Source organism: Nyctibius grandis, chromosome 10 (genome assembly GCF_013368605.1).
Source record: "Nyctibius grandis isolate bNycGra1 chromosome 10, bNycGra1.pri, whole genome shotgun sequence".
Taxonomy (NCBI): domain Eukaryota; kingdom Metazoa; phylum Chordata; class Aves; order Nyctibiiformes; family Nyctibiidae; genus Nyctibius; species Nyctibius grandis.
This window is the reverse complement of record NC_090667.1, coordinates 29,543,562-29,567,895: the sequence shown is the minus strand read 5'-3', so window position 1 is coordinate 29,567,895 and position 24,334 is coordinate 29,543,562. Positions and strand designations below refer to the sequence as shown.

General features: G+C 40.2%; 1 protein-coding gene across 1 annotated transcript in view; it reads left to right on the top strand.

Moving 5' to 3' along the window:
- The first annotated feature begins 1,817 nt into the window (after positions 1-1,817).
- Positions 1,818-24,334, top strand: part of TAFA4 (TAFA chemokine like family member 4) — a 44,431-nt gene continuing 21,914 nt past the window's right edge. The window contains exons 1-2 of the mRNA XM_068409285.1: positions 1,818-1,897; positions 4,925-5,040. Of these exons, the coding sequence (XP_068265386.1) occupies positions 1,818-1,897; positions 4,925-5,040 (196 nt within the window). The remainder of the gene's footprint in view (positions 1,898-4,924; positions 5,041-24,334) is intronic.

The following is a 24,334-nucleotide window of genomic DNA, read 5'->3' as shown; positions in this document are numbered from 1 at the left end:
TCAGACTTAAGATGGCACTGTAGGAGTTTCACTCACACTGCTCTCAAACGACCCTACTTTCATAAGAAGTATTGCTGCATGGAAGGCATCAGAAAGCCCCAAGATATGCTGGTGGCCGTATCTGCTGCTTTTGCTGTATCCATTTAATTGGAATGAATTAGAATAATCAATATTTCCTTGTCTTTTACCAGTGTTTAATGTGTGTTTAACATGTGTTTACAGAACAGGTTACACTAAAGTTAGTATTTACCTGTAGATGCATCAACACAGGTTTTTATCTTCTCTAATAAAAATTATGGAACAGACAAGCACTAAAACCCGAGTTAGTATATTGCAGTATTGATTTCTATGAGAGCATGTAAGAATATATTTATCTATCTATCCTATTATGAAATGGGTAAAAATGTACCACACAACCATTTCAGTCATTCAATACTATGTTGAAAAGCCTGTTTGTTTGCTTTTTCTCAATAGGCCTTTTGAGGCACACTGATCTTTTTTTTTTTTTATGTATATTTGTGGAAAAAAGGATTAATACAGGATGGTAGTGCTTTGTCTTAAGACATCTCTTTGCCCACATTTTTTTTTGCTTAGAACTGCTGCGTTGCAATTTTGGCTCACTCTGAAACTCTCCACACTGGAAAGCTAAGACAGAGTAAAATGTGATTAATTATAGATTTCTGGCCTGGTACCTCTTTAATTCCAGCAATTACTCTATTTTCTCATGGCGTTGTGAACAGAAAGGAGCTGAGTGTATTGAGCCAGGGGCTTTCCTGTCCTAAGCTTCTGAAAGGTGTCTGCCTGTGTGCTTTTCTGACCCCAGAGGTGCTTTGCCCTCCAATGTGATACTGTAATTTTGTGTTTCTTAAAAGCAAATTTCTAATTGATCAGAGGAGGAGTGAAATGAAAAGAGTGGTGGGAGAAGATGAGAAAAGGTTATTGTGCTCGCTCTGTAGGTGAAGACCACATTATTATTACTCTCACAAATTGCACTGTGTCATGTTTTCAATAGTAGAAGGTCAAGTTGAGCCCAGGGATAGAAGTGAGAGAACAAATACAAACAATAAAAGCAGAGACTCGAATGTCTATGAAACAGAGTGTTTGAGCTCATTATCGTGTGGAACATGTGTCAGTACTGCTTCAAAAGTGTCTCCATACAGTAATTTCAAAATGTACCTTCTGGGTATGGGTGGGCTGGGTGTGAGATGTGATGCTGGAAGCAAGCAGAGACAAAAGTGTCAGAGGGTGCTGTAATGCATTGATCACACAGATGTGATCCTATGCGTGTGACCCTGCAGACTCTCTGCTGGCTCCAACGGCCTTGGCCAAATCTTTTGAAGACACTGAAAGATTTTCCACCTGTCTTTAATAACCTCTGGTTCAAACTGTTGGAGGTTTCAAGTAATCATGGGGAAATCTGTTTGCACTGTGGTGGTGCCTTAGACCTTACAGCTTTCACAGGGGCTGGGTGGCGAGAGGGCACGTAAGGACACCCATAAGGACACAGTGAGCTGCACACATTATGTTTGTAATTTCTAACGTAGCAGACTCTACCTGTAGTTAATGTAGTGATATTTCAGAGCTGCCTTATCACAGTTTCTCTATGTTCTTGGAAACAAGTGAAAAGAGCAATATGACTGCTGCTTTTTGCCTTGCATTGCACTGTAGATGGCACTGTGAAACAATGGTTTTGGTAATGAAGATCTATTTCAGAGCAGCATTCTAGTTGTTAATTGCAGTGTAATATGGCTTTCTTTCTAGGTCCCCAAAGCGAAGAAAAAATTCTGAAATGCAGAAAGGCTTATTTGCTGCCGCAAATGGGAATCTGGAGTAACTATGAAAAACACACTGAAATAATTGTGTTTGACTGGAACAAAATTCTTACAAAGTCCCCAAGGTAAGAGCACTTTTTATCTTTCAAATGACACTGAAGATTTGCTGTTCTGGTTAGCAACAATATCCACTTGAATCCAGCAGAGAATGAAGGCTTGACATTTCTGAAAGCAGCAGCCCACTGACGGGCTCAGCACCCCTTGCTGCATCTGTCTGCCCAATTTCATTTTTTTCCCTGCCTTTTTAAAGATCCCCTTGTGTTTCTTTATGTTAGAGGGCTGAAGACTTGTGTCCTGTCTACTTGCAAGGCAGACTGAAGTCTGCAAATGTATCTTCTTAATGGCACTGGATGGTTTTAGCAGCCTTTCAGTCTGCGTATAACTAAGTTGATGCTTTGTAGTGAAACACTTGTTCCTGGACTTGAATATACTTACAAAGGGGTAGGGTTATCCTCTTAACCTGATGACACCTGGATTCACATTCTCTGTCTAACATCAGGGCCATGGCTTCAAAAGAGTCAAACTCATAATCTGGGAAAGGTTTTGAAATTAGGTCAGCACACAACCATTTCCACTGAGACCAGCTTTGCTCCTGCACTGGAAATGGTGGGAACACCTGGGTTCACTTACATGCTGAAATAGCAGCTGTTGAGCAGGCGGTGCATGATTTGGGATTAAATACCCTTCCCTTCCATCAACTCACACCAGAAAAGGCATGCTCAAAATGTCTGATCTGTGGTATTTAATTTCAAGAGTTAAATCCTTCTTTCAATCACACTTCAGGAAACGTGAAAGAAGGTCCCTGTCTTCATTATGATACTACAGAGTGACAGCAGAGCTGGGGTCTCCACTGATCCCTGTGTTTGTGTTTAGAGCAACAGAGGGATGGTATTGCAAAACGAGCAGATAATGACATCCTATTTAGTGGTAGCTGGTGCATGAGATGTAAGCCATGTGTTTCTCATGGAGAGAGCAAGAAAACTAAGGTTAAATTCAACGCTTTCCTCAAGAAAATGAGGTTCGGTTTCCTGGGGAAGGTTTGGATGACTAAAATCTGAAATGGTAGGTTGATTTCAAAGCCTCCTGGGTAGTTTCCTCAGACTAATATTGGATCAACAGCAATAATAACATTTATGCTGGTTTCACAGTGACTCTATCCCATTAGCTGCAGTAGCATTATGTGGTTCAGCTGGGTGCAAGAGGTGAATTAGGTCCATGCTTATTAGCTGAAGTGTAGCTGCTCTGAATTAGCCTGGGAGTGCTCCATAAGAAGATGCTTGTAGGTAGGGAAGGACCAGTGATGTCTTTATCTTCTGGGCTTGATTCATGCTTGCAGAGGGCTCCTATATACTGCTGAAAAGAGCCTCAGTGTCTTTCTTCCTATACAGGTTCATTTGCATTCAGGGTGGCAACATATTGGGCTCAAAACAGATTGCGTTCTTAACGCAAGGAAAGGTACCTCTTCCCAAATCAGTCCTTAAAATGCAGATTCTTTCCATGTAGTTTTTTTTCTTAAACTGTAGACATGGTGAGTTATTTTTTAGCAATATTTGTGTAGCTTTTTAAAAAAGTTTGTAAAGTCTACAAGGACAGCTGAAGGTGCTGAGTTTTTCACCAATGTACTTTTTTCTCAAGTGTAAAACTGTGTTGCTAAAATATATTTACATACAACAGGCTTACAGTCTCGTAACTTTTGATATTAATAAGATATTAATATTAATTGGGCTTTATTAACATTCCCATTCATACACGATGAGAGAACAAAATTGTTTTGTGATGTGCGAAAGGGAAAATTATGCAAGTACTTTTAAATGAGAAAACATGGTATCTGTTTTAGTTTCATTTGTAGATGGTTATCAAATTTAAGAAGTGCTTCACCTGGCTTTCACAGTGGAGATAAGGCATGAGTTTTTTGTGTTTTTTATTTTAAACTATGAGTCTATTCAGCACTTGAATATTGCATTACCTGAATAGTCTCAGGTATTTTAAAGATATACAGGTAAACAAATTATTTAGAAAATTCTTGGAAGAATCAGAACATGAATCTTCAAGGGAAGGAAGTTCCCAAAGGACTTTTTGGTGCAAAGCATGCTTATGATAGTCTTGCCCAAATCCCAGTGTGCTGATTAACTGCAGACTAACATCACTGCTATGAAAGCAGTATCTAGTTCAATTTATGCAAATCTATAAATTGCCTTTAATTAATTTGATGTATTCCTGCATACAGCATTGCTGAAAGTGTGGAACATTGTATCTAAGGGTTCAGCTGCATAATGCTCATTTATGTATCGCACAAGTAATAAATCATCATAACTGAGTTTAAGAAAATGATTAGATTACCTTTCTATATGATGAATAGCATAACATAAGCGATTGAGGGATTTAATTGTAGATATTTGCAGCAAAATTACTGAGGATTTGTGGTCTTACTAACACTAACATGAATAAGACTAACGACATCCGCCTGTTTAGAACAACTGTTTTCTGAAACGCAGTTTCTCACACCCTGGTAGAGCAGTGAGTCCTCGCGTATTTGACTGAGGTGCCGGTTTCATGAGTGTTTAACCCTCAGTAAACTTATTGATCTCCAGGAAAGCTAGCAGATGTTGTGTGCTTAGGAGATCCAGCCAATTCATGTGCGTGGCTACATGGGAGATGATAGCTTTAGGAAATATGTCCTGAGAAGTATTAACTAAAAAGGACATTTTTCTGTGATGTTTCTATGATTTTGAGGCAGGTGCAGTATGTATATTTAATTTTGAGAGTGGATGGATCTTAATTAAAAACAAAACCCCAAAAGCCCTTATCTCAGATTCATAGAAATGTATTGCACTCATAATGTGTTATTATAAATATGTGTATGTGGGTAATACGACATGTGATAGCCATTGCATCGCTTCTAATTATAGAACGTGCTTAACAAAGAATTGATCCCAACCAAACCATGCATGTGATTTTGTCAGTGTTGCCCTGTAATAAGCCGTATGAATTATTCTTCAACATCTTTTCAGCTTTTCCTTCCCCGCATCATTTTTATGTTATTCCCTACTCACATTGTTCTTTCACTCAACTGCTTCCTTTTCTGCCTCCAGGATGAGATTCTGTGCCAAATCAATGCTTCTATCTGACTGGCTCTTTCTGGTCTATGTGTTAATGGTCTGCTGTAAATTGTTGTCCGCCTCTAGCCACCATCCCCGGGGGCACACAGGTAGGAGCTTTTAAACTCATTATGTGCTACTGAGACCAATTAATACCACTCGCAGAATGTTAAAGCCCACTTTTTAGCAATGGATAATTGATGAGGCTGTTGACAGCATGTTATAATCAGTGCAATGGGTTAAAAATATGACGACAACAACAAGTAAAAATGAGTTATTGTGAATTTTCATGGTTTTTCTCTAGTTATTTTATGTACTGAAGCTCACCAGACGGTTTTTGAAGTGACTTCGTGACTGCTAAGACTTTGGGATTTGTTTATGTCCTTTTGCTTTATCCTTATCCACAGTTACTCTGAAATGTATCTTTATCTTCTTTCTCTTAATCCAGTTGTTATCAAGAGACTTTACAATGGTATCATTGGCTTTGGTGGGCAATAGATCAAAGCACTTATGTTAGCCAGTTCTTCTACTGAGTAGCACAAACACTGAACTGTGGTTTATTTCAGCTTGTGGTATGTTCCTTCTTTTCCTAACCTGCATGGTGAGGCAAACAGAAAGATATTGCATGTCAGAGGATGTACTGTTGTAGTAGGGTATATCTATCAGGCACAATGTAGTATCTTATTATAAATGACGGAAATAGCTCAGAACAAGCTGGGTTGGCTTCATGAGGAGATACTGGACTGGATCTTCAAAGCAACATCTCTGTGCTAGGTTCATGCAGACACATCAGCTTGAAAGCATAAAACAGAATATAGATGTAGTAATGCTAATACAAAGATATCAGAGCAAGTTCTAAAACTGGATAGCTGAGTTAGCCCTATGTCACCTTTGGTCTCAGAAGAGAGAAAGGTAAGTTAACAAAATATGACCTGTGAGCTCTGCTTTTTAGGAGAGGCCAAAAGCCTGGCTGCAACACCATGATGAGATGACTGCATTCTCAGTATGACTTCATGCTGGCTTGGGGATTTCTGCAAGTGTTGCTGTTTGTGATGTAATCTCTTAAATTGGGTGTAGTGCCTTAAACCTGTATGTAATGTTCTTAGCTGTGAGCCAGACTCTTGTGGGTCCAGGTCTAATGTTAGTATCCACTTCAGCTCAGTGCTAGGAAGTGGGGATGCATTTGTTAGAGGCTCCATCCTCCAGATGAGACAAACTATTGATTTCTTTCCTGGCTGCTTCTGGTGATTGTCTAGGTAGGAGCTGAAGGCTCCTCATGTGCTCGCCAAAATCTCCTTGGTCCTGGCAAGCAGGACTGACTGTGACCTGCATATAGCTGCCGTGTCTATCTACGTGCTCACAGCACATCAGCGGTGTGTGTATCTAAGAGCTACACAAAACACCCCCTTACCTTCCCCCATCACTATCTCTGTCTTCCTTGGTGCTGTGGAGCACTCGTATGTGTGTGCCATAAAACGTAGTTACAAGTTGTGGAGAATAACTGACATGTTGCAGCAAAAGCCCATAAAGTGATTCCAGTGAATACAGTGTTAGAGAATGATCTGTATTACCATTTTGCAGGTAGCTGTTATGGAAACTAGTTGAATCGCTTCACTGAGAAAGGGGGTCTATGCACAATGACAAGTTAATTAGGCTCTCTTGACCTTTCCTGTAAACAACTGCTGCTTAGCAGAGCATTTCAGAGCTGACTACGCAGCAAAACCTGGAGAACAGCCTTCTGCAGCTTTTGTCATTCAGGGAAGAGTCTTGTAAAAAGAAATGTTATTCTTGTCTTTTAAAGATGCACTTTGCATGTGTACCTAAGGGAAATACCTGTAATAAGGCAGTAGTGATCCTGTGCTATGGGCTTGTATGATGAACACTCATTATGTGTGATGTAAATTATGACAATCTTTTTAACATAACATTTCAGGATGCTTGACTGCATACTTTTAATTGACACCAAAAATTCTTTTTCCCCGTATCAAAGAGGTACTGTAAAACACAATCAAGCTGCTCGCCTGTTAAGCAGATTTGCGTACTGTGCTTTCTCTGGTAGGCTAAAGAGAGATTCTGCTCTTCATGAATAGTTTGGTCAGATTATGGAGCTCTTTTTCAAATAGACACCATTGAAGCTGGAGCCTTCATGCAGCTTTTTAGACTATGATGTCATGTTCTTCCCCAGATATGAGTTTCTCTTATGTGTACACTGAAGTGACTCCCATCTCACTTTACGATTCCATGTAGCAGATGAAACAGTCACCCCATTTTTGATTCTCCAGCTCCCCGTGTCTGATGTATGGCACCACAGAGCATTTAGAGGGCTTGGGGGACTCTCCTCAAGGAGCCTGCGTTTCCCAGCCTCGTCTTATCTTTGCTGTTTGATACAACACCTAGATTGACCTTCTAATGTATCATCAGATCTGTGATGGAATCTTATATGCGAGCAAGAACACGTCTTGTTCATCACGAAAGCAAATAATTTAGAGCTTTCAGTGTAGCCTGTTTTGTGGAAAGCAAATAATTAGCCTCATTTACTTCTACAAATTAGCATGTTCTTGGATGGCAATTGAGATAAAATTTTTGCAGTCAATACACAATGTTAACACTTTTCAAAGTAAAATGTCTCAAAGCACATTAGAGGGATGAATTCAAGCTCTGAGTTTAGCAAAGGCTTTGTCCTGTGTCCTTTAGGTGGAGCAGCTGTAACGTGGCAGGTATGTACTGAGGTGGGAAATACGTGCTGTTTATGAGGCATGAGGTGCCTAGCCTGGGATACTTTAGGAGGACCTGTTTTTTAAGAACATGCTGTGTCTGCTCCTGAAAATCAGCGTGTTTCAAGCTAGGCACTTGACATCACTAGTCACTTCTGAAAAAATGCTAACTCATTGAAGCTAAGAAAGTTTATTAACCAAGAGCAGACAATAGAATTTAAGATGAAAAGTGGGGATTGACTTTTTTTCTGTTAAAAATACTGCCTAATACAGGAAAAGACAATTATTGACTTTGGTCATATTAGATGGTACCTGAAAGAATGACATTCGACAGCTGTCTCTGCAATATTCAGACAGGAACCGAGACTAGATCTTTAAGGACCCAATAACCATCCTGTCGTTGAAAAGCAGAAGAGAATGCCATTGAGCAATCCCTTTGACAAAAAGGGCCTCTTTACTATAATAAAGTGTAAGACAGACCTGGTTCTTTCTTTTGTTCTGCAAAATATTCACCACCATCAAATAACTGTTAGCGGAGAAAGAAACAGTTCAATCTAGCAAGCCAATCCTGCCATTGCTTTGAAGCAGTGTGAATCTTGAGCCCAGCTTGGAGGCCGCAGCCTATTTTTCATTCGAACACTGTAATCGCTTTGACTGGCAGAGTTAACTAGGCAAAAGGTAGAGGAGAAATGTTCCTTCTCATTACCATTAGATCACTGAAGATGCTGCTTATGCAGATTATTTCAGCAGGCTCCCCGTACATCTATGTAGAGAAGGCACATCAGAATATTCATCTGACTTTGTTGCTCTGAATTACCCTTCTGAAGAGTTTGCCTTTTGCACTGACAATATCTGAGGGAAGCATAAGCACCAACCTTACTACAGCTATTTAAAATTGGGCAGTAATTCAGGCCCCCAGAGTACCTGATACCGATATAACTATCAATTCCATGCTGTGCTGAATGAAGCAACATACATTTAGTACCAGAAAGGATTTGTTTTCACCTCACTGCTGTAAGTCAGGATCCACAGATGGTGAAGCATTGAAAAGACACTTCCTCAGGTCACCTCACGTAGGGGCTGGACTTGTAGACCATTTAATCGATAGAGCCAGCTGAGCTGTTTCTGTCATGAATTACCAATGCAACTTGGCTTTTTTGAGGCTGCAGTGTTTTATTTTCATGTGATGATGCTCACCTGAAATGCTTCCAGCCTCCTTCTGCTTGCTGAAGGGTCTAGATTTTTGGAATGTCCATTGTTATTAACATACCTGGAATCCATATATTTACTAAACATCTGAAGCTTGTAGCAGGGCCAAATTTGTCTCTGAATTGTCTTACACAGTTCACATTTTCTCTTTTCTTTGTGATTTCAAGTGAAGACTTCAGTGGTAACCCTAATGTTTGCTTGCTTACCGTACCTGCAGGATCGTAGGGATAAATCACTGTGTTTGCACTGGACATCTTTGTCTTTTAGCCAACTGGAGGAATAAGTGGCAGCTTCTTTTCATGGAGTTTATTCCTTGTTGCACTGCAGACAGTTTAATTTACAAAGTTATCAGAGGTTAAATGGGAGAAGTCTTGTTAAAAATGGCAGTGGCAAGCAAATATGGATGACTGTAGAGACTGGGAAGTGGGTTCAGGAGGGAATTATCACCAGCCTGAGCTGCTGTAAACTCTACATCTTTGCTTAGTGAAATCCAGCTGAAAATTTGTAATTTGCTGCCTGCATCTTAGATGTGATCTCCAGCTACCAGGATGCTGTCCTAGCTGTTTTTCAGAGGACTGGTGATTTCCACCACGTGTGAAAGACAAGCTGCTTTTGTAGACTCTGCTAAGCAGAACCTGGACGGAAACCTGAGATAATTTTCCAGGATTCCGTGAGTGTTCTCCTTTGTTTTCTTCTGATTGATGCTTGAACAGGCAGAGACAGATGTATGGAAAGGCTTGGCTTGTGTAGGGACAATCTGAGTGAATAATGCAACAGTGTACTTGATGCAGAAGACAGCCTCTCCTCACTGCTGCTTCTGTTCTGCCCTTGCTATGGCTCAGGGAAAGCAGTCTTTTCAGAATGCATCTGTCTCCTTTTTTGTCCTTCTTTGGTTGCTCTCTGAAGAGGTGCTGGTCTAGCCTACCAATGGGGTGGTCAAAGTCACTTGTATGTCACAGAAACAGACGCTCTGTCATTTGGTAGTTGCAAGTATTGTATGTGCATGAACCCGAGGCAGAGATCTACCCTTGATGGACAGCAAACCAGAGCAGCTGATGGCAGCACAGAGGGTGTGTGTTGAACAAGGTGTTTAATAATTCTTTTCTGTGTCCCAAACAGCAAAGAGAAGTCAGTATCCTGGAGGAGTGGAACAGTCCTCCCAAAACTTAGCAACCACTCTAACACACTGGGAAAGTACATGCTTCATTGCCCTCTGTTAGATGGCGAGAGAGGAATAGCAGCCTGTGATAGGTAAAACCTTGATGAGTTGTCAGCGTGGGGTGCATTATCAGTAAAGCAGGCATCAGGTGAAGAAGAAATGAACATCTGTTCCACCAGTTCATCTGAGAATGAATAAGGGATTCAGTGATGCTGTCGGACTGGACTCAGGGGCTCAGTGGCAGGTTAGCATAAATGATATTGGGAACATCCCAGTAGAAGGTTGCTCCTTTCTGCATAAAATAGCAACTCATGTACTGAGGTATGTATCAGACATTGTCTTGGTCTGCAGAACTCTCAGAGTCTGCTTTTTTTAAACTCTGAATGTGAGATGTCACTGTCAGCTCCAATTCAGACCTGTTAATACCTCTTGATCATGCTTTTGGTTTCAGGTGGTCTGGTAGCAGGCTGGATTGTTCCACATCAGTTGTAGGATTTCACAACTTTAAGGACTTTGTGGACAGAATCCTGTCCCCATTGGAGTCAGAGGAAAAATTCCTCCCTTACACAGGCTCCAGGACTACATCTACTTAAGTCAAGGCTGTGTGTCTGCAAAATGCAGCTTTGTATTAGAAATATTGCTGCTTTCAAGGGAAAGGGGAAAAAACCAGGCTTCTTGTTCTCCCCTTATTTTTGGGTTGGAGCATCATTCTTCCTGGCAGTGCTGCTGGGTTGCCACGGGCAGAGTTCCCAGTGCCACCAGAGGGCCCTGCAAGGCCACTAAAGGGACTCCAGCACACAGCTGCAGACAGGCCCTGCACTTCCTTTCTCGTGATTTAAATCATAACAGTGCATTTTACTAATTAGAATTATGAGTCCTTTTGTATTTGAACGGGTCAGACATGGTTAGTGCACAATAAGCTTTAGCCCTTTGTTCTATTTAACTCCTTTTATGTCTTAATGTTTTATTCAGTGTGTTATTTATGTGTTTTATTATCCAGCTTCTAAATATAGGGTAGCTACAATATACAGCCCTGGCTGTAATCTCTTGAAGTAATAAGGTAGGGAAAGCAATTCTGTTGAGCAATAGGTTCCCTTTAAGACAAAAAGGAGCAGAGTTCACTGCATGAAGTTTGCTCATATATTTATTTTTGAGAAGAAAGAGGAATAAATACTTCTTACTTTCCTTCTTTTTCCCTTTAAATAACAATGGGAACTTTTAATATATATGACAGATTTTGACAACGACTTCAATTTTGGATGAATAGCTATGTTATCAGTAAGGAGCAATTCAGTGAATTTGTCTTTTATAGGGTAAAACGTAGCTTCTGGTATCATTTTCCATGAATGGGCACTTTAAATTGCATGGAATGTGATTGCATATGAGAAGTTTGTGTATTCCAGGGAGTCGGAGGAGGGGAGGGGAAATTACAGATAAACCAGTGAATGTGCAGGTTTTGCCTATCATATTTCATTGTATTTCAAAAGAGGGAGGAAAGTTCTGTAACAAAAAGAAGATGGAGTCTTATTTAACACACAAATGGCCAAATCCAGTGTATCAATCTGTATAGCAGGACGCTGAAACCAAGCTCTTTCCTGTAATATCAAAGTGACCTTACTTTAAAGCCATTGGGGAAAGCTTGTGAAAATACTGTCTTTATTTTCTTCATTTTACTTTGACAGCATAATTTTTTATATAACTGTGATCTGCAATAAATGATAATCTTTATATTCCATTGACTAAATTTCTAACCAAGAAAGCTTTCTTTGCTCTTTGTCTTTTTTTAATCTACTTCTTCCAAACTTAGAACTTCTGTTATAAAAAACCTATTATATTTCGAGTGGGTGGGCTTGTGCTAATGTGAGGAGAAAGGAATGATTGGATAAGTGACAATCCACAAATAGCATGGAAAACATCTTGTCCTCAGTGTTAATTTGGGTGAAGAGATGCAACAAAATGTGGAATATGTTCTATTCAGGAGCTCTGCTCTGGGTTTACATGGAGGTCAACACACTGAGTCCTTGGGAGGATGGATGCTTGAGTGATGAAGGCAATAGATTGAAATGTAAAGGACTTGCATTGAATTCCTTGCTCTGAAATTATTAAAAGACCTGCCTAAGATGAAGTCCTGACCCCACTGAAGTGGGAGTTTGTGATTCTTCTGTGATTTAGTTTCCAGCCTGCTCCAGATATGTCATATGGTTTTTGGTCCCAGCAGAAAAGTTAGACTTAATAGTTATGATTTTATTAATGCTTAAGCCAGTCATTCTTACAGAATTCATCATTCAGTGTTTTGCAAATCACTGCCATTTTGAAGGATGGAAATTGCTTTAGGGCCTGTTCTGCTATTGATCGACATGTCTGTGCTTACTGCATGGGCTGCATTGCCACAGCCTTACAATTACATTAATTGTAATAGCAGCACAGAGCCTGTCCCAAACTTAAAGTCCAATTTTAATGTAATTGTAAGGCCTTGTGCTACTGGAGAGTTTCATCCCAAATGAATGACTGCACAGGCTTGAACAAAAGTCCATGGAAATGGATAGCAGTTTCGGTTGATCTGGTGATTTAGGCTTGGTGTCTATTCTTGTCTGTGCTACCAGGCGAAGGGTGATTCAGAAGCGGGCTAGGACATGCTGACCGTCTATGCTGCCTTCCATTTGCCCATGGTTTGGCTGTAGGTGGGTACAAAATATTCACCCTGTATTTAAGAGCAGGAAATTAGTTGTCATACTTGGCTGTAGCATCAAAATTGTCCCACCTGTGCCTAGTCCACTCAGACTGCATGAAGAAGTGCTCAGCTCTGCTCTCATGCCAAGCATGGTATTTTCCCCTGCCAGAGAGCTGCCCCTCAGTGTTAGTTTGAAAGTTTACGATGTTGGTGTGTCTAGTTTCAAGGACATGTTTGAGCAAGCATTTCTTCCTGGAAACTAGAAAATGTTTAATTAATAATGGAAGAACCTGGAGATGGAATTCTCTTTTTTTTTTTTAACTAACATTTAAGTGTCTTGTTGGCGGAGCACCTCCAGATTGCTGCCGGTAGCCCTTTGCTGCAGCTGTCTGTTTTTCAGTGTTTGGCAGCATTCTTGCATTCCTTCAGGAGAGTGACAACTGGTAGAGGACAATGAATTCTAAATCAGGAGATTAAGGATGTCTTGTTGGGTTCAGCGGGGTAATCTCTCCTCATCAGACTGGAGATGCTATCCATCAGCACAGGAGTGGAGACTACACCTGGCATTCATTATCTTCCAGGGTGGCAATCTTTAACGATACCTCGCAAATAACAGAAGTTATGAGTGGAAAATTCTGGGATCAACGTTTTATTGCTTAGTGTTTGGCCTTTTATTTATTTATTTATTTCTACTTTTGTTTCCCTGATGGACAGCATCCATATGCCTTGCAGTCCAGTGAAGGTTATTATTCGTTTGATTTATATTGTTGTTTAAAGAAATAATGACCAGTTAAGTGTGAGGCAGGATTTCTCTTAGCGTTATTAACTGTGTCTTCCTTATATCAGTTCTTCCATTAGTTTTACACCTGTGTTTCCTTGAAGTAGCATCCTAAGATGCAGCGAGTATTTTGGAATAAACAGATTTCTTTTACTGTCTTTTTTGCACAGAGACAAATTGTTGCAAATCAGCTTGGTGTGTTATACTTCTGGGGTGGAATGGCAGGATCAGTGTGTAACAGATCAGGATTGTGTTAACAGCTGTTTGTAGGGTGTTGCATGTACCTGATTTTAGTTTCCTGTTGGCTGTTGAAGCCTGATAGCAAAAATGAAATAAACAGCTGTAAAGCAGAAATTTAAATGTATCAAGGTAGTCTTTCCTATGCATGTTATTTTCAGGTTGGGTGAAAAAGCTTAGAGTCTCTCTTGTGCTCTGTATATTCTTTCTTCTATAGCTCCCTTTTTCCTTGGGAGATTTCCTTCTACGTAGCAGGAAATGAAAGTTGATAGAGACCACACTGACCTTCCTCCTTTGTGGTACCCCTGGATTATCACTGGACGGGACAAGAAGATGAGGGGATTCAAGGGCTTTAAGGTGGCATTAGCCTGCTTGGTTAGAGCACAAGTGTCCTGCAGCAATAAACAGTGCAAAAGGGGAGAGAAGAACAGCATGCAAGTCCCTCATTCATAGCTATGACCTTTGTAAGGTACCAAATTGGATCCAGTGCTCTTCCTAATCCAATGCACAGCACAATGAAAGACAAAATCTCTTGAAAAAGAGCATGGAAGTATCTGTTTTCCCTATAAATACATATTTACAGCTCTTCTATGCTATCCTACGTGCCATACAATTTGCAAGTATCAAAGCTTTCTGACACATTCCACCCCCCCCATCCCAATGATGTAATTTACACAGTCTGGTGATGTAATAAAAAGTATATTGAGGCACTGGAAGTTGTGGAACCAGATTATTGCATTTAATGAATAAGCAATAATTGTGCAAACACTCTGCACCCCTGCCCCCCATTTTTTTTTTTTTTCAAATGAGGCACCTTAAATAACTGGTCACCCAGAGGAATGGTGCCTGTTCTCTTACGACTTGCCATTTTGAGGAGATGCTCTCTTCAGAGGAGATCAAACAGGAAGATATTAGACTGTAGATTGTCACTGATGTTTGTTGCTACTCCTAAGTATTCTTAGATTGTCCTTAGAAAATATAATTTACTGAAAGTGTGAAAACCAAGTCAGAGTATAATTTGAAAAAAAGTGCAAATTATGTCAGTTGGCATAAATCACCCCAGCAATATGAGTCTGGCCCAAATTGTGGATATGCTAATGATTTATGTCTATTGAGTCCTTTCAGCAGATGCTCGTATTCCTCCAACTGAAAAAAAACAAACCAAACCAAAAAAACCCAAAACTAAATCAACTGAAATTTCTCATCTAAAACAGTTTCAATGCAGAAGGAGGTCCCCACTGTTCTTTAGGTGCACCCTGATGGATTTAGCACTATTGGGTCACTGAGGAATTAAAATGTAACTGATATTTTTATTTTCAATGCTCTAAATGCATCTTGCTTTAAAAGAAAAAAGGAAGCCTGATTGTACTGGAAGTTGTCTGTGAGGACTAACACTTGCTTGACTGGGTGTCTAAACGAGTTGTCTGGTTTTGGGAGTGCCCACTCAGAATTTAATAATTTACTTGCATTGAGTTAATTTTTTCAGATTTTGTTCTACGTCTAAGGTTTCAGAAATGGGGAGGGAAGAACATCATGTATTTTACTCAGACCTATGCTCAGGTTTTTTTTGTTGTTTGAACTACATAGGAAAAAGCACTAGTTTGACATTTCATTTGGAAATACTGTGGCAGGTGTGCTATTTTTCTCCCCCTGCGACACACTATTTTTACTGGAAATACAAAATCCCACAACTTTATGTCAACATTCTTTAGAAATGGAACGAAATTGCTGCCCTCAGCAAAATGCAATTTACTGCAAGGGATGCCACAGTCCCCAGACAAGGAGCCAAGATAATTAGTCTACAACTGACAAATAAGTCTGCTATGCTAATGTAAAGAAACATCCTTTTATCAGACTGTATCACATGGTAGTTTGTGCCAAGCTAGAGAGAAAAGAGAGTTTACTCTGAAAACATGTCCTCTTCTGGGGAACGAATCTAATCCGACAGTGACTATGGAAAGCATTTTCCTGACCCTTCCCCAATATCAAGGGATTTGGATTACCCGAATTCTGGATCAGAACCAAGGCCTGAGTAGGGTTTTTTTGCAAAATAATTTCCATTTTTCTTTCAGCTGTAACAAGAACTGTGTCAAAACAGCATTAAAAAGAACTATGGCTGCAGAATGACGAGTTTATCAGAGGGATAAAGGTGATCCAGCATTCTCTCTGTATTGCCTCTCAACAAAAGAGAAGGGTCTTTGCCCCAAGTGCTTCAATCTGAATAAACAGCGATATGCTGGAGTAACTCTACTCTGGCAGCCAGACTCGCTGAAATCAAAGCAATACAAGGAGTTTGTCAGTAGAACATGAAGTGCTTTACAAATGAAGTGTGATTGATTATTCTCACTTAACAGATGGGGGGCTGAAACACACATGTGTGCATGGTGAATGCTTCCAGGTCTTGGGAAGAAATTGGACTCAGTTGCAGAACAGTGCCAGAGGTTGTATTTAGATCACCTGGCCTGTGACTTGGCGCTGGGCTACTATTTATGCAAACAACACAGAGCAGTACCTAAATACCATCACTGTGCTGTGCTAGCCAGCTACAGGGAAGGTCTACACCTATCAAAGCTGACAAGTGACCGGTAAGCTCCTTCCCAAACTTATTTCCAATATTTCCTAGTCCAGACTCCATTAGCTGAGCTGGTTAAAAGGCTGTGAAAAGAAATGGCATTTTTTACTTATTATTAACATTTTGCATTGAATGCTAAATACTCTATTCTTACAGTTATTAAGTTTTGCTCCTATTTTTTTATGGAGTGTGACATGGGCTTTCAGGCTGAGATCCGTTAGATAATAAACAGTATTAGCAAGGCCATTCCTTGACCAAGGAAAAACTGCGTGTTGTGAAATGATGAATTCAGTCAGAGGACAGGCAATGGGAAGGTGTCTGTTTTGTGGCAGCCTCGGTTAGATGGTTATAATAACGCAATATATATTGCTAATTGCCACTGCTCTTACATTAGCAGGTTCACTAAGAACTGGTTTACCACTTGTCTATGGAGATGGGGGAGAGAAGCGGGGTCCTTCTGTCTCAGATGAGGTGATAATACAGTCATTGCATACCAGTTGGATGATAGAAACCTTAAAAATACAGTCAAGTCCTAAGACAGATCCAAGCTGTGTAACATACTGGTTCCTGCAAAACAATAAGCTGGTTTTGGTGAGACACCATTCTTACTCTGTAAGGTTGGAGTGACTGCTTGGTTGAAGAAAGAGATTACAGACTTAAATGAGAGCAAAGGTACTTTTGATCTCTACTGGAGATACCACACAGGGTGAGAAGCATGAAAGGAAGATGCTGATCACTGGAGTTATCTGGGTGCTGTGGTGTGTTTAGAAGCCTGTGTTTTAACAGAGGAGCTACACTAGCATATGAGTATGTATTTCAGATCTTAATTCCATTTTGTGTTAACGGATTTCTTAAATACCCCTGTCTTTCCATTTCCTCTTTACCTTCTTTTCTGTATCTGTTTGAAAATCAATAAGTAGTATTTTTTTTTTTAAAAAAGGTCATTGATGTTATAGCATACTGTAAATAAAGCATTAAGCAAAGAAATGATGAATATAAAAAGAAGACAGTATGAAATACACAAGGATAAACACTGTGCTTCATTAAGAGTGTGTATAAAGAACAACATCCAATTGCAAAGTGCTCTCGGGGGCAATGAGAGCTACTTGTGATTTTTTGCATAAATCTGATGATTTAAGCTATCTGCTCCGTGAAAGAAAGGTATTGTCAGGCTGATTGATAGAGTGAACAGGACAGTCTTCAAGGAAGAAGAAAGGCAGAAATTACTTTCAGTGGAGGCAGGATGTCATGATGTCATCGAGCACTTGATAAGCCAATTGAAATTCAAAAATCACATTTGAATTACTGGATGATGAAATGAGAGGGAGATAAATAGGTCTGTGCTAATGATTACACACCCTTTTGACTCAAATCAGAGATTAAACAACATATTGTACACTTTCAGTTAATTCTGCTGTCCTGTATCCAAACGATTGTTGGAAGTTTAAAACATGGTTTAAGCAGTAACCTGGCAGAAATGTGCAAAGGCTGAAATTATTCTTCGTGTTATGAGCTACGCAAGTCTTCTCCTTGCAATGTTTGTACGGGTGTGCAAATTACCAGGGCTTTAATGCTACAGTTAATTTTTTCAAAAGGTAAATGAGCTTTTTGTGTTTTGGTATAGAGGCAAATCAAGGACATCTATTTACTGACAAAACATAACTATCTTAAATTAATCCTCCTGAAATTAAGCACTGTGAGAGTCCTGGGCTTGGTGTCTTGTTCAGACAGAGCTGAACTAAACATGCGGCAGAAAATAAGGACAGATATGCTTGCAGATTCTGTGTAGAAAGCTGACTTGGTGTCTGGTACAATATATAGTAAGTAATCACAGGGCAGCTCTAAGTTTTCCCTATGACTCCAGTAGAATATTATTTATAGCACCCAGGTCTTGCTGGAGAGGAGAGGGGTTCTGTTTGTATCCCTGCTTTTCAGGAAGGTTAACTGTACAAGGAGGATAACGTGTCACTCTTTCCAACTCCTGTACAAATCCCAAGATAGTCAAAGAGTTAGGCTGATGTGGATAAGTCCTCAGCAGTCAAAACAGATGAAATGTAAATTATGATTCTTCTGTTGATGGTGTATTTGTATGTCAGTACTGGTAAATGGTTTATTGGGCCATAGTTCACCCACTTCCCCCTGTACACCAAAAAGAAAGCTTCATCCCCTTCTTTGTTGACTGCTACACCACTACTGCTGTTTGGGAGAGCTCTGTGTAGTGGGATTTGATGCTGTGGATTAAATGATAATTTTATGTTGCTTGTAGTAATTTTACAGGAAATATTATGAAAGTATGAAAAGTATGGATGCAGAGAAACAAGAGTCAGTCTCAGCAGCATCTCACATTCTCCCAAAGCTGAGTGCTGATTGTGCAGCTGGACTGCTGAGGAAAGGTTTGTCTTTTCCTCTCTCCTAGTCCCAAGTCAATCCACTTCCCCCTGCTTCCCTCCCATTCTCCTTGATTTGCTGGAGGAGTTCTTGCCTATTGATGTCTTGCTGTAAAGTCCTGTTAGCATCAGAAATTAATCTTCTTCATAAATTGCTCTGTAGACTGTACTCTGACAATTTGAGTTGCCTTTAAATTGTTGTCACTGCCTTTGCTTCATCATCCACAAGTAATGATGTTGATAATGAAAATGTCATGCTATCATTTACCAATTCTGAGGCCCTCTGTTATCTATGAGGGGATGCTAAGTAGATAGCAGACTATTAGGGTCTCACTTTGCTCTGCACATGTATATTCTAAGCTTGCAAGTACTGAAACAAGGCAGATATAGGCTTTTAAAGCCAGATTTAACAAGATATTTAGATACCTATCACTGCAGATTAGCAGCCAGTAGGATTTTTCAAATGCGTGTATGCAAGGTAGCTGCTGAACTTCCATTTTAACTGCAATGAAATTTGTAGATTTGAAGACTTGTAATTTGCGATGGTATAAGCTGAGATCCTGCATGTTACAAAGCTCTGTGTAACCATCCCTCTATCAGCTGCAGCATCTTAAAACAGCTAAACAACTGCAGGATCGAAGCAGATCAAGTCCATAGTGTGATTTCACAGGCAGCACCAGGAACGAGCTGGAGCAACAGAGTGACTCTTTTGTCCTTGTGCAGAAGGTGCAGACTGTTACACCGGTTTCTTATTCCGCACCTGTTTTATTTTACTTTCTCTGAAAACTTTTGTCTTGGATGGCATCGGCAGCAAGGTGCAGAATAAGCATCGATCTGACAGTGACTCAGACTCAGCCCTTGTTAGCCATCGATCTGCACTCAAGTGCTTTCTACCCAACCTCCCCACTGGATGGCAGCAGAATAACACATCCATATATTCCTTTTTTTTTTGTCTAAGTAGTGGGACCGTCCAAGTTAGAACATATTCTCCCAGCTTTCATATGACTTTCTCCCTACTTAATTTTCTGTTGTTTGCCTCTGTGTATCCAGGAGAGGCACAGCTTGGTTTTCAGTTTTCTCTTCCCAGTGTCCAAGAACACGTATTGCTGCACTAGATCTTCAAAGGGCTGAGTCAGCCGGAGAGTAGGTGATGTGCCCGTGTACCTGGTGTGGGTCACACTGCAGCACTGACCAGCTCAGCTTGCTGGACGTCAGGCAGAACTTTACCTGGAAAGGGGAATGATACTGAGCATGAGCATTTGCCTTCCAATTTTTATTAGGCTGTATCAACAGCAATTAAAACAGGCAGGTATTTACTGCCAGATAGAATGGACAAATAATTTAATTTCCCACTGCTTAAAAAATGATTCTCATCTTAGCAGGCTTTGTAATTAGATTTGACCTTGAGCAATCCCAACATTCATCATGTTACTTGAAGCAGTATCTGAATTTTTGAGTCTCTTTAAAATGTAAATTATGTTACTTAAAATATGTAACAACACCTTGTGTGGCATTGTGCCTTTATAGCATAACATGTTTCTTAACTAAATGTCATTATTTTATGCTGAGTGCTCGGACCTGCAATACTTTGTATGTGTGCTAGCATTTAAACGGGATCCAGTTCGCCTCCAAGGCTAACAAGCCATTAGGATGAAAGTGTGGCCAGTTCACCTCAGTGCCAGTGCTGTATTTTTCAGCTATTTGTGTGCTGAGTCTGTACAGTAAAAGAGATTTGTACAGTTAAGGCGCTCTCTGCAGTATGAGAAACTCCCACAAAAATTAAAATTCTAATGATGGTGAGATTTTTGGGTATCGAGGTAGACTGAACTTCAGGCAACAGAACAAGAGCTTTTTTATTTTTTAACTTCTGGTCTCTTGCAACTAAATGTTGAGAGTTGACTTTTTTTTAATTGTTCTTGACTAATTAGTAAATACTGTAGCTGAAATGACAACAAGATATGTTTTGGAAAATATCACACCTGCTTTCTTTGGAGGTGATTCTAAGTTTAAAAGGAAATTCTTATGTTGACTAGGAGGTGAATATGATATTAAGTGAGTAAAATAAAGGTAGTGGTGCCTATAAATGCCATAGCAGTGACACGCAGTGACTGGATTGTTAACAGTAATTCCGTAGTAGTTCCTTTTGGATAAGTAGAAGAGACTTAATGCCAGCCACAGATCCTAGTGATGGTGCTAGGCAAGAATGTGGGGATAAGAAAGTAAGGAAAGTTATTATGTAGGGAAAAATGCAAGCTTGGAGCTGGTATGGGCTTGACCTCTGTTATGGCCCTTAATCTTGGAATGAAACAAGATTTTGGCAGCTTGTTCACCTCCTTCTGAACTTGCTTGCAGATATAGTGACACAAACCTGTCTGAAACTTATCAACACAAGCCATGTGCACTGGCTGAATGTATTATCTGATGCTCTGCTTTGGAAATTGGGGCTGTTTGACTTATGGGACTGTCCCAGCTATTGAATTTGTCTGGTTGTCTTAAAAGCCTAAAGGAAAAATCGCTTTGAAGGAGGATTTTTTAGAAATAAAGAGATCTCTTAATTAGGGTTAATTGTGTCATTCAGAGAAGGTAACCGGTTAGCATTGCTAATCTAGCTCTGTGATTGACCCTTTGGGAGTGGTGATGTGTATGCCTCAGGTGACAGATGACGGAAGATCCATGGAGAGGACAGAACATCTCTAGCTGGCAGACACATGAAAGAATCCATATGAAATTGGGGAGTTTAAGGGGAATTTGGGAGTTTTAAGGGCACAGCATAGATGTGTGCTGGGATTCTCTCCTGTACATTCATTAGGAAATGATACAGTATAATCAGGAGATGATTTATGTGGTTGTAATAGTTGTGTAAAAAGGCTGCTGTTAAGTAGATAGTTATGCTGGTATTTTGTTCCAAGTATTGGGATTGGCTACAGGTGTCAAGAACAACGCTTTGGTGTTTGTCCTGAGCAAGTTGTTTCTTTCTTTCTCTAATACACCTCTACGCTGGAACCAGTGCTTGCCTTGTTGTAGTTAAGAGGCACAGAAGATGCCTGAGCACTGTGAAGTGGATGAGAATGGAAGCCATGGCAGGGATGTGGGACGGGGACAGAACACAGATGTGTGTCATGGATGCAACTTACTGGAACAGCACACTCAGAGAGGGATTAGTTCTTAGTCACCTCAAGAAGTGATGGTCACCTCTGAAATGGAATTTGGTTTGTTTAATGTCAGAAAAATTGCTTTCTTCTCACGGGAGAAGATGGCGATGAGTTGAATGCTGGTTTTCGTTGCATTGCCACTGTGAAATGGGCCAGAGATAAGCTTGTCTGTGGGGCAATTCCATCTAGCCTGTGGTGATAGAGGAGCAGGTATTGCACTAACTTGAAAAATCCAGAAAATGCATACGTGGGCAGCTGCTTGTGGCTGCAAGCTGTAGCTGTTGTGTCAGTGTGGACCGTGATCCCAACACTGGGGTCCATCCCTCCCAGCACAGCCATTGCTATTCTCACATGTGCGTGTCCAATGCACACACGATTTCTGTTCCATTAGATTTTGATTATTAGATATCGTCCATTTGAGTTAGTAGCAACAAATGCTGAGTGGGAAAGGTCATTGTTTTCAATGCTCCTGGGTCACCTTCTAGACACTTCTGAAATTCCTATCTGCAGAGTCGGACTTGTATTAGCCACTTTTATTATATGAGCAATATCCCTCCTCATCCTGAAGTGACAGGGAAACACCAATGGCAGCTTGCCTGTTGCATCTGTTTAATCTTGTTTCATGTTCAGTGCCAAAGTTATAAAATGTATTTAGCAGGATCCCGTAAATAATTGCAAGCTGAGAATGGAATAATGATGGGAAGTAACAAGTTAGCCAGCTCATATAACTGCAGTGCTATGTGTTGCCAGGAAGAACTTACTCCAGTTGCTTGCAGAGTTGTTGTTTTGAACCTCCTTGAAACATGGAGGAGGTCTAATTTGAGACATTTTATGGATTTCTTTATGTGATAGTTCTAAGCAGCCTTGCCCCCAGTGACCTAATTATGTCACCTGCATGCTGCACAACTTTGTACTCCAGAAAGACTGCCACAAGGCATGTGAGCTTTGTAGTGGATTTTTTTTTTTTGTAAATTGGATTTCATCTTTTCTTTCCCCCCTCCCAGTACAAGCTGCTGACTTCAACATTTTACCTGAGGTTGGAAGCTCCACTGATTTTTGTTTTGTTTTGGGTTTGGGGTTTTTTTTTTTTCCCCTTTCCAAAAGGCCAAGGGTGCAATGATAAAACTCATTTATCTTTTTAATCTTTACCTTGTAATTAGAGCTAAGAGAGGCTGGAAAGAGATGCCAGGCAAGTAAGCTCTTTTCCTTTAAAAGCTCTCTGGGCACATAACTGAGTCTTGGGAGAGCTTTAAAGGGAAATAGTAATGAAAATCCTTCAGAAAAGGAAAAATCAGCCAACAAAATTAAACTTAAGTGTGCTATTTTTTATTCAGGACTGGGTGTAACAAAGGCTCTAGTACCTCCTGGGTTCATTCTCAGATAAAATGTTTGAATCACTAATTATTTTTAAATGTTCTTTTTGTATGGATGAGCTTCCCTCTGTGTTTCTGCCCCACTGATTTCCCCAGTACTCAGATTTCAGGTGATTGAAGATGATGTTGATCTTACTTGGAGGTTTTGGAATCATTTTACCTCAGCTTTGTTTGAAAATCAGGTTGTTTTTACTGTGAGATCAGTAATTTTCATGAAGCTTTGTTTTTCTAGATGGCAAAGCTCTAAAACACAAACCCCAGCTTATTTAAATGCTAGAAATCAAATAGCTGCGGAATTTAGGCACCTGGATTTCAGAAAGTGTTTAAAAAGGTCACATCTTTCACTCAGGCAGAGCACTGTGTTAGAAACAAAGCACAGTCAGGGCCATCCGTGTTTATAACTGCAAAGAAGGTGATGGTGGTGGTGAGAGAGACTGAACGGCAAAGGGTCAGGGCCCCAGTGCTGGTCTCCTGAGAAGCTGAAATAACAGTGTTTATTGTGCCTTTGGGCAGGATTGTGCAGTTTGAAGTCAGTAGATCTCCAATGGTAGAGCAACGCAAAGCTGTGTTTGTGCATGGATAGGCTGACAGGATTGCTCCAGCACAGCAGATTCTTTGTTTCTAGGAGACGCATATGCAAAATTTCCATTATTTGTTCCCTTCTGAATGCATCTAATGCAGTGAACTCCAAAGCCTTTCTTTTGCCAACTGATTCTCTGTCTCCCATGACTTCTGCTCTCAGTGGCTTTTCCCTTAGTCTTTAACAACCTTTGTTGTATGAATACTAGTTTGTAGAATCAAAATGATGACTCTGAACATTGCTCTGAAATATTCAGAGATATTGCACAACTAAACACATTTTTCACTGGCACATCGTGCTGCGCGTGAGACTTACGGTTTTGTATTCCATGTATGAGAAGGAACAAGCCTCATCTTGCGCTTGCATTCCTGAGGACAAATGAAAACAAATGTTTTTGAAAAAGATTTATTTTGATAAACCAGATACCCATTTAAAAATGAAAGTCAAGCCCTTTTTTACTTATGCAAGACTAGCTTTTAGTCTTTTTAAGGAAGAGATATCCAGGTGAATACACTGGGCCTTAGCTGGTGTTGCATAAAACTGGATTATTCCCTGCCCCCTGCCCCCGAAGG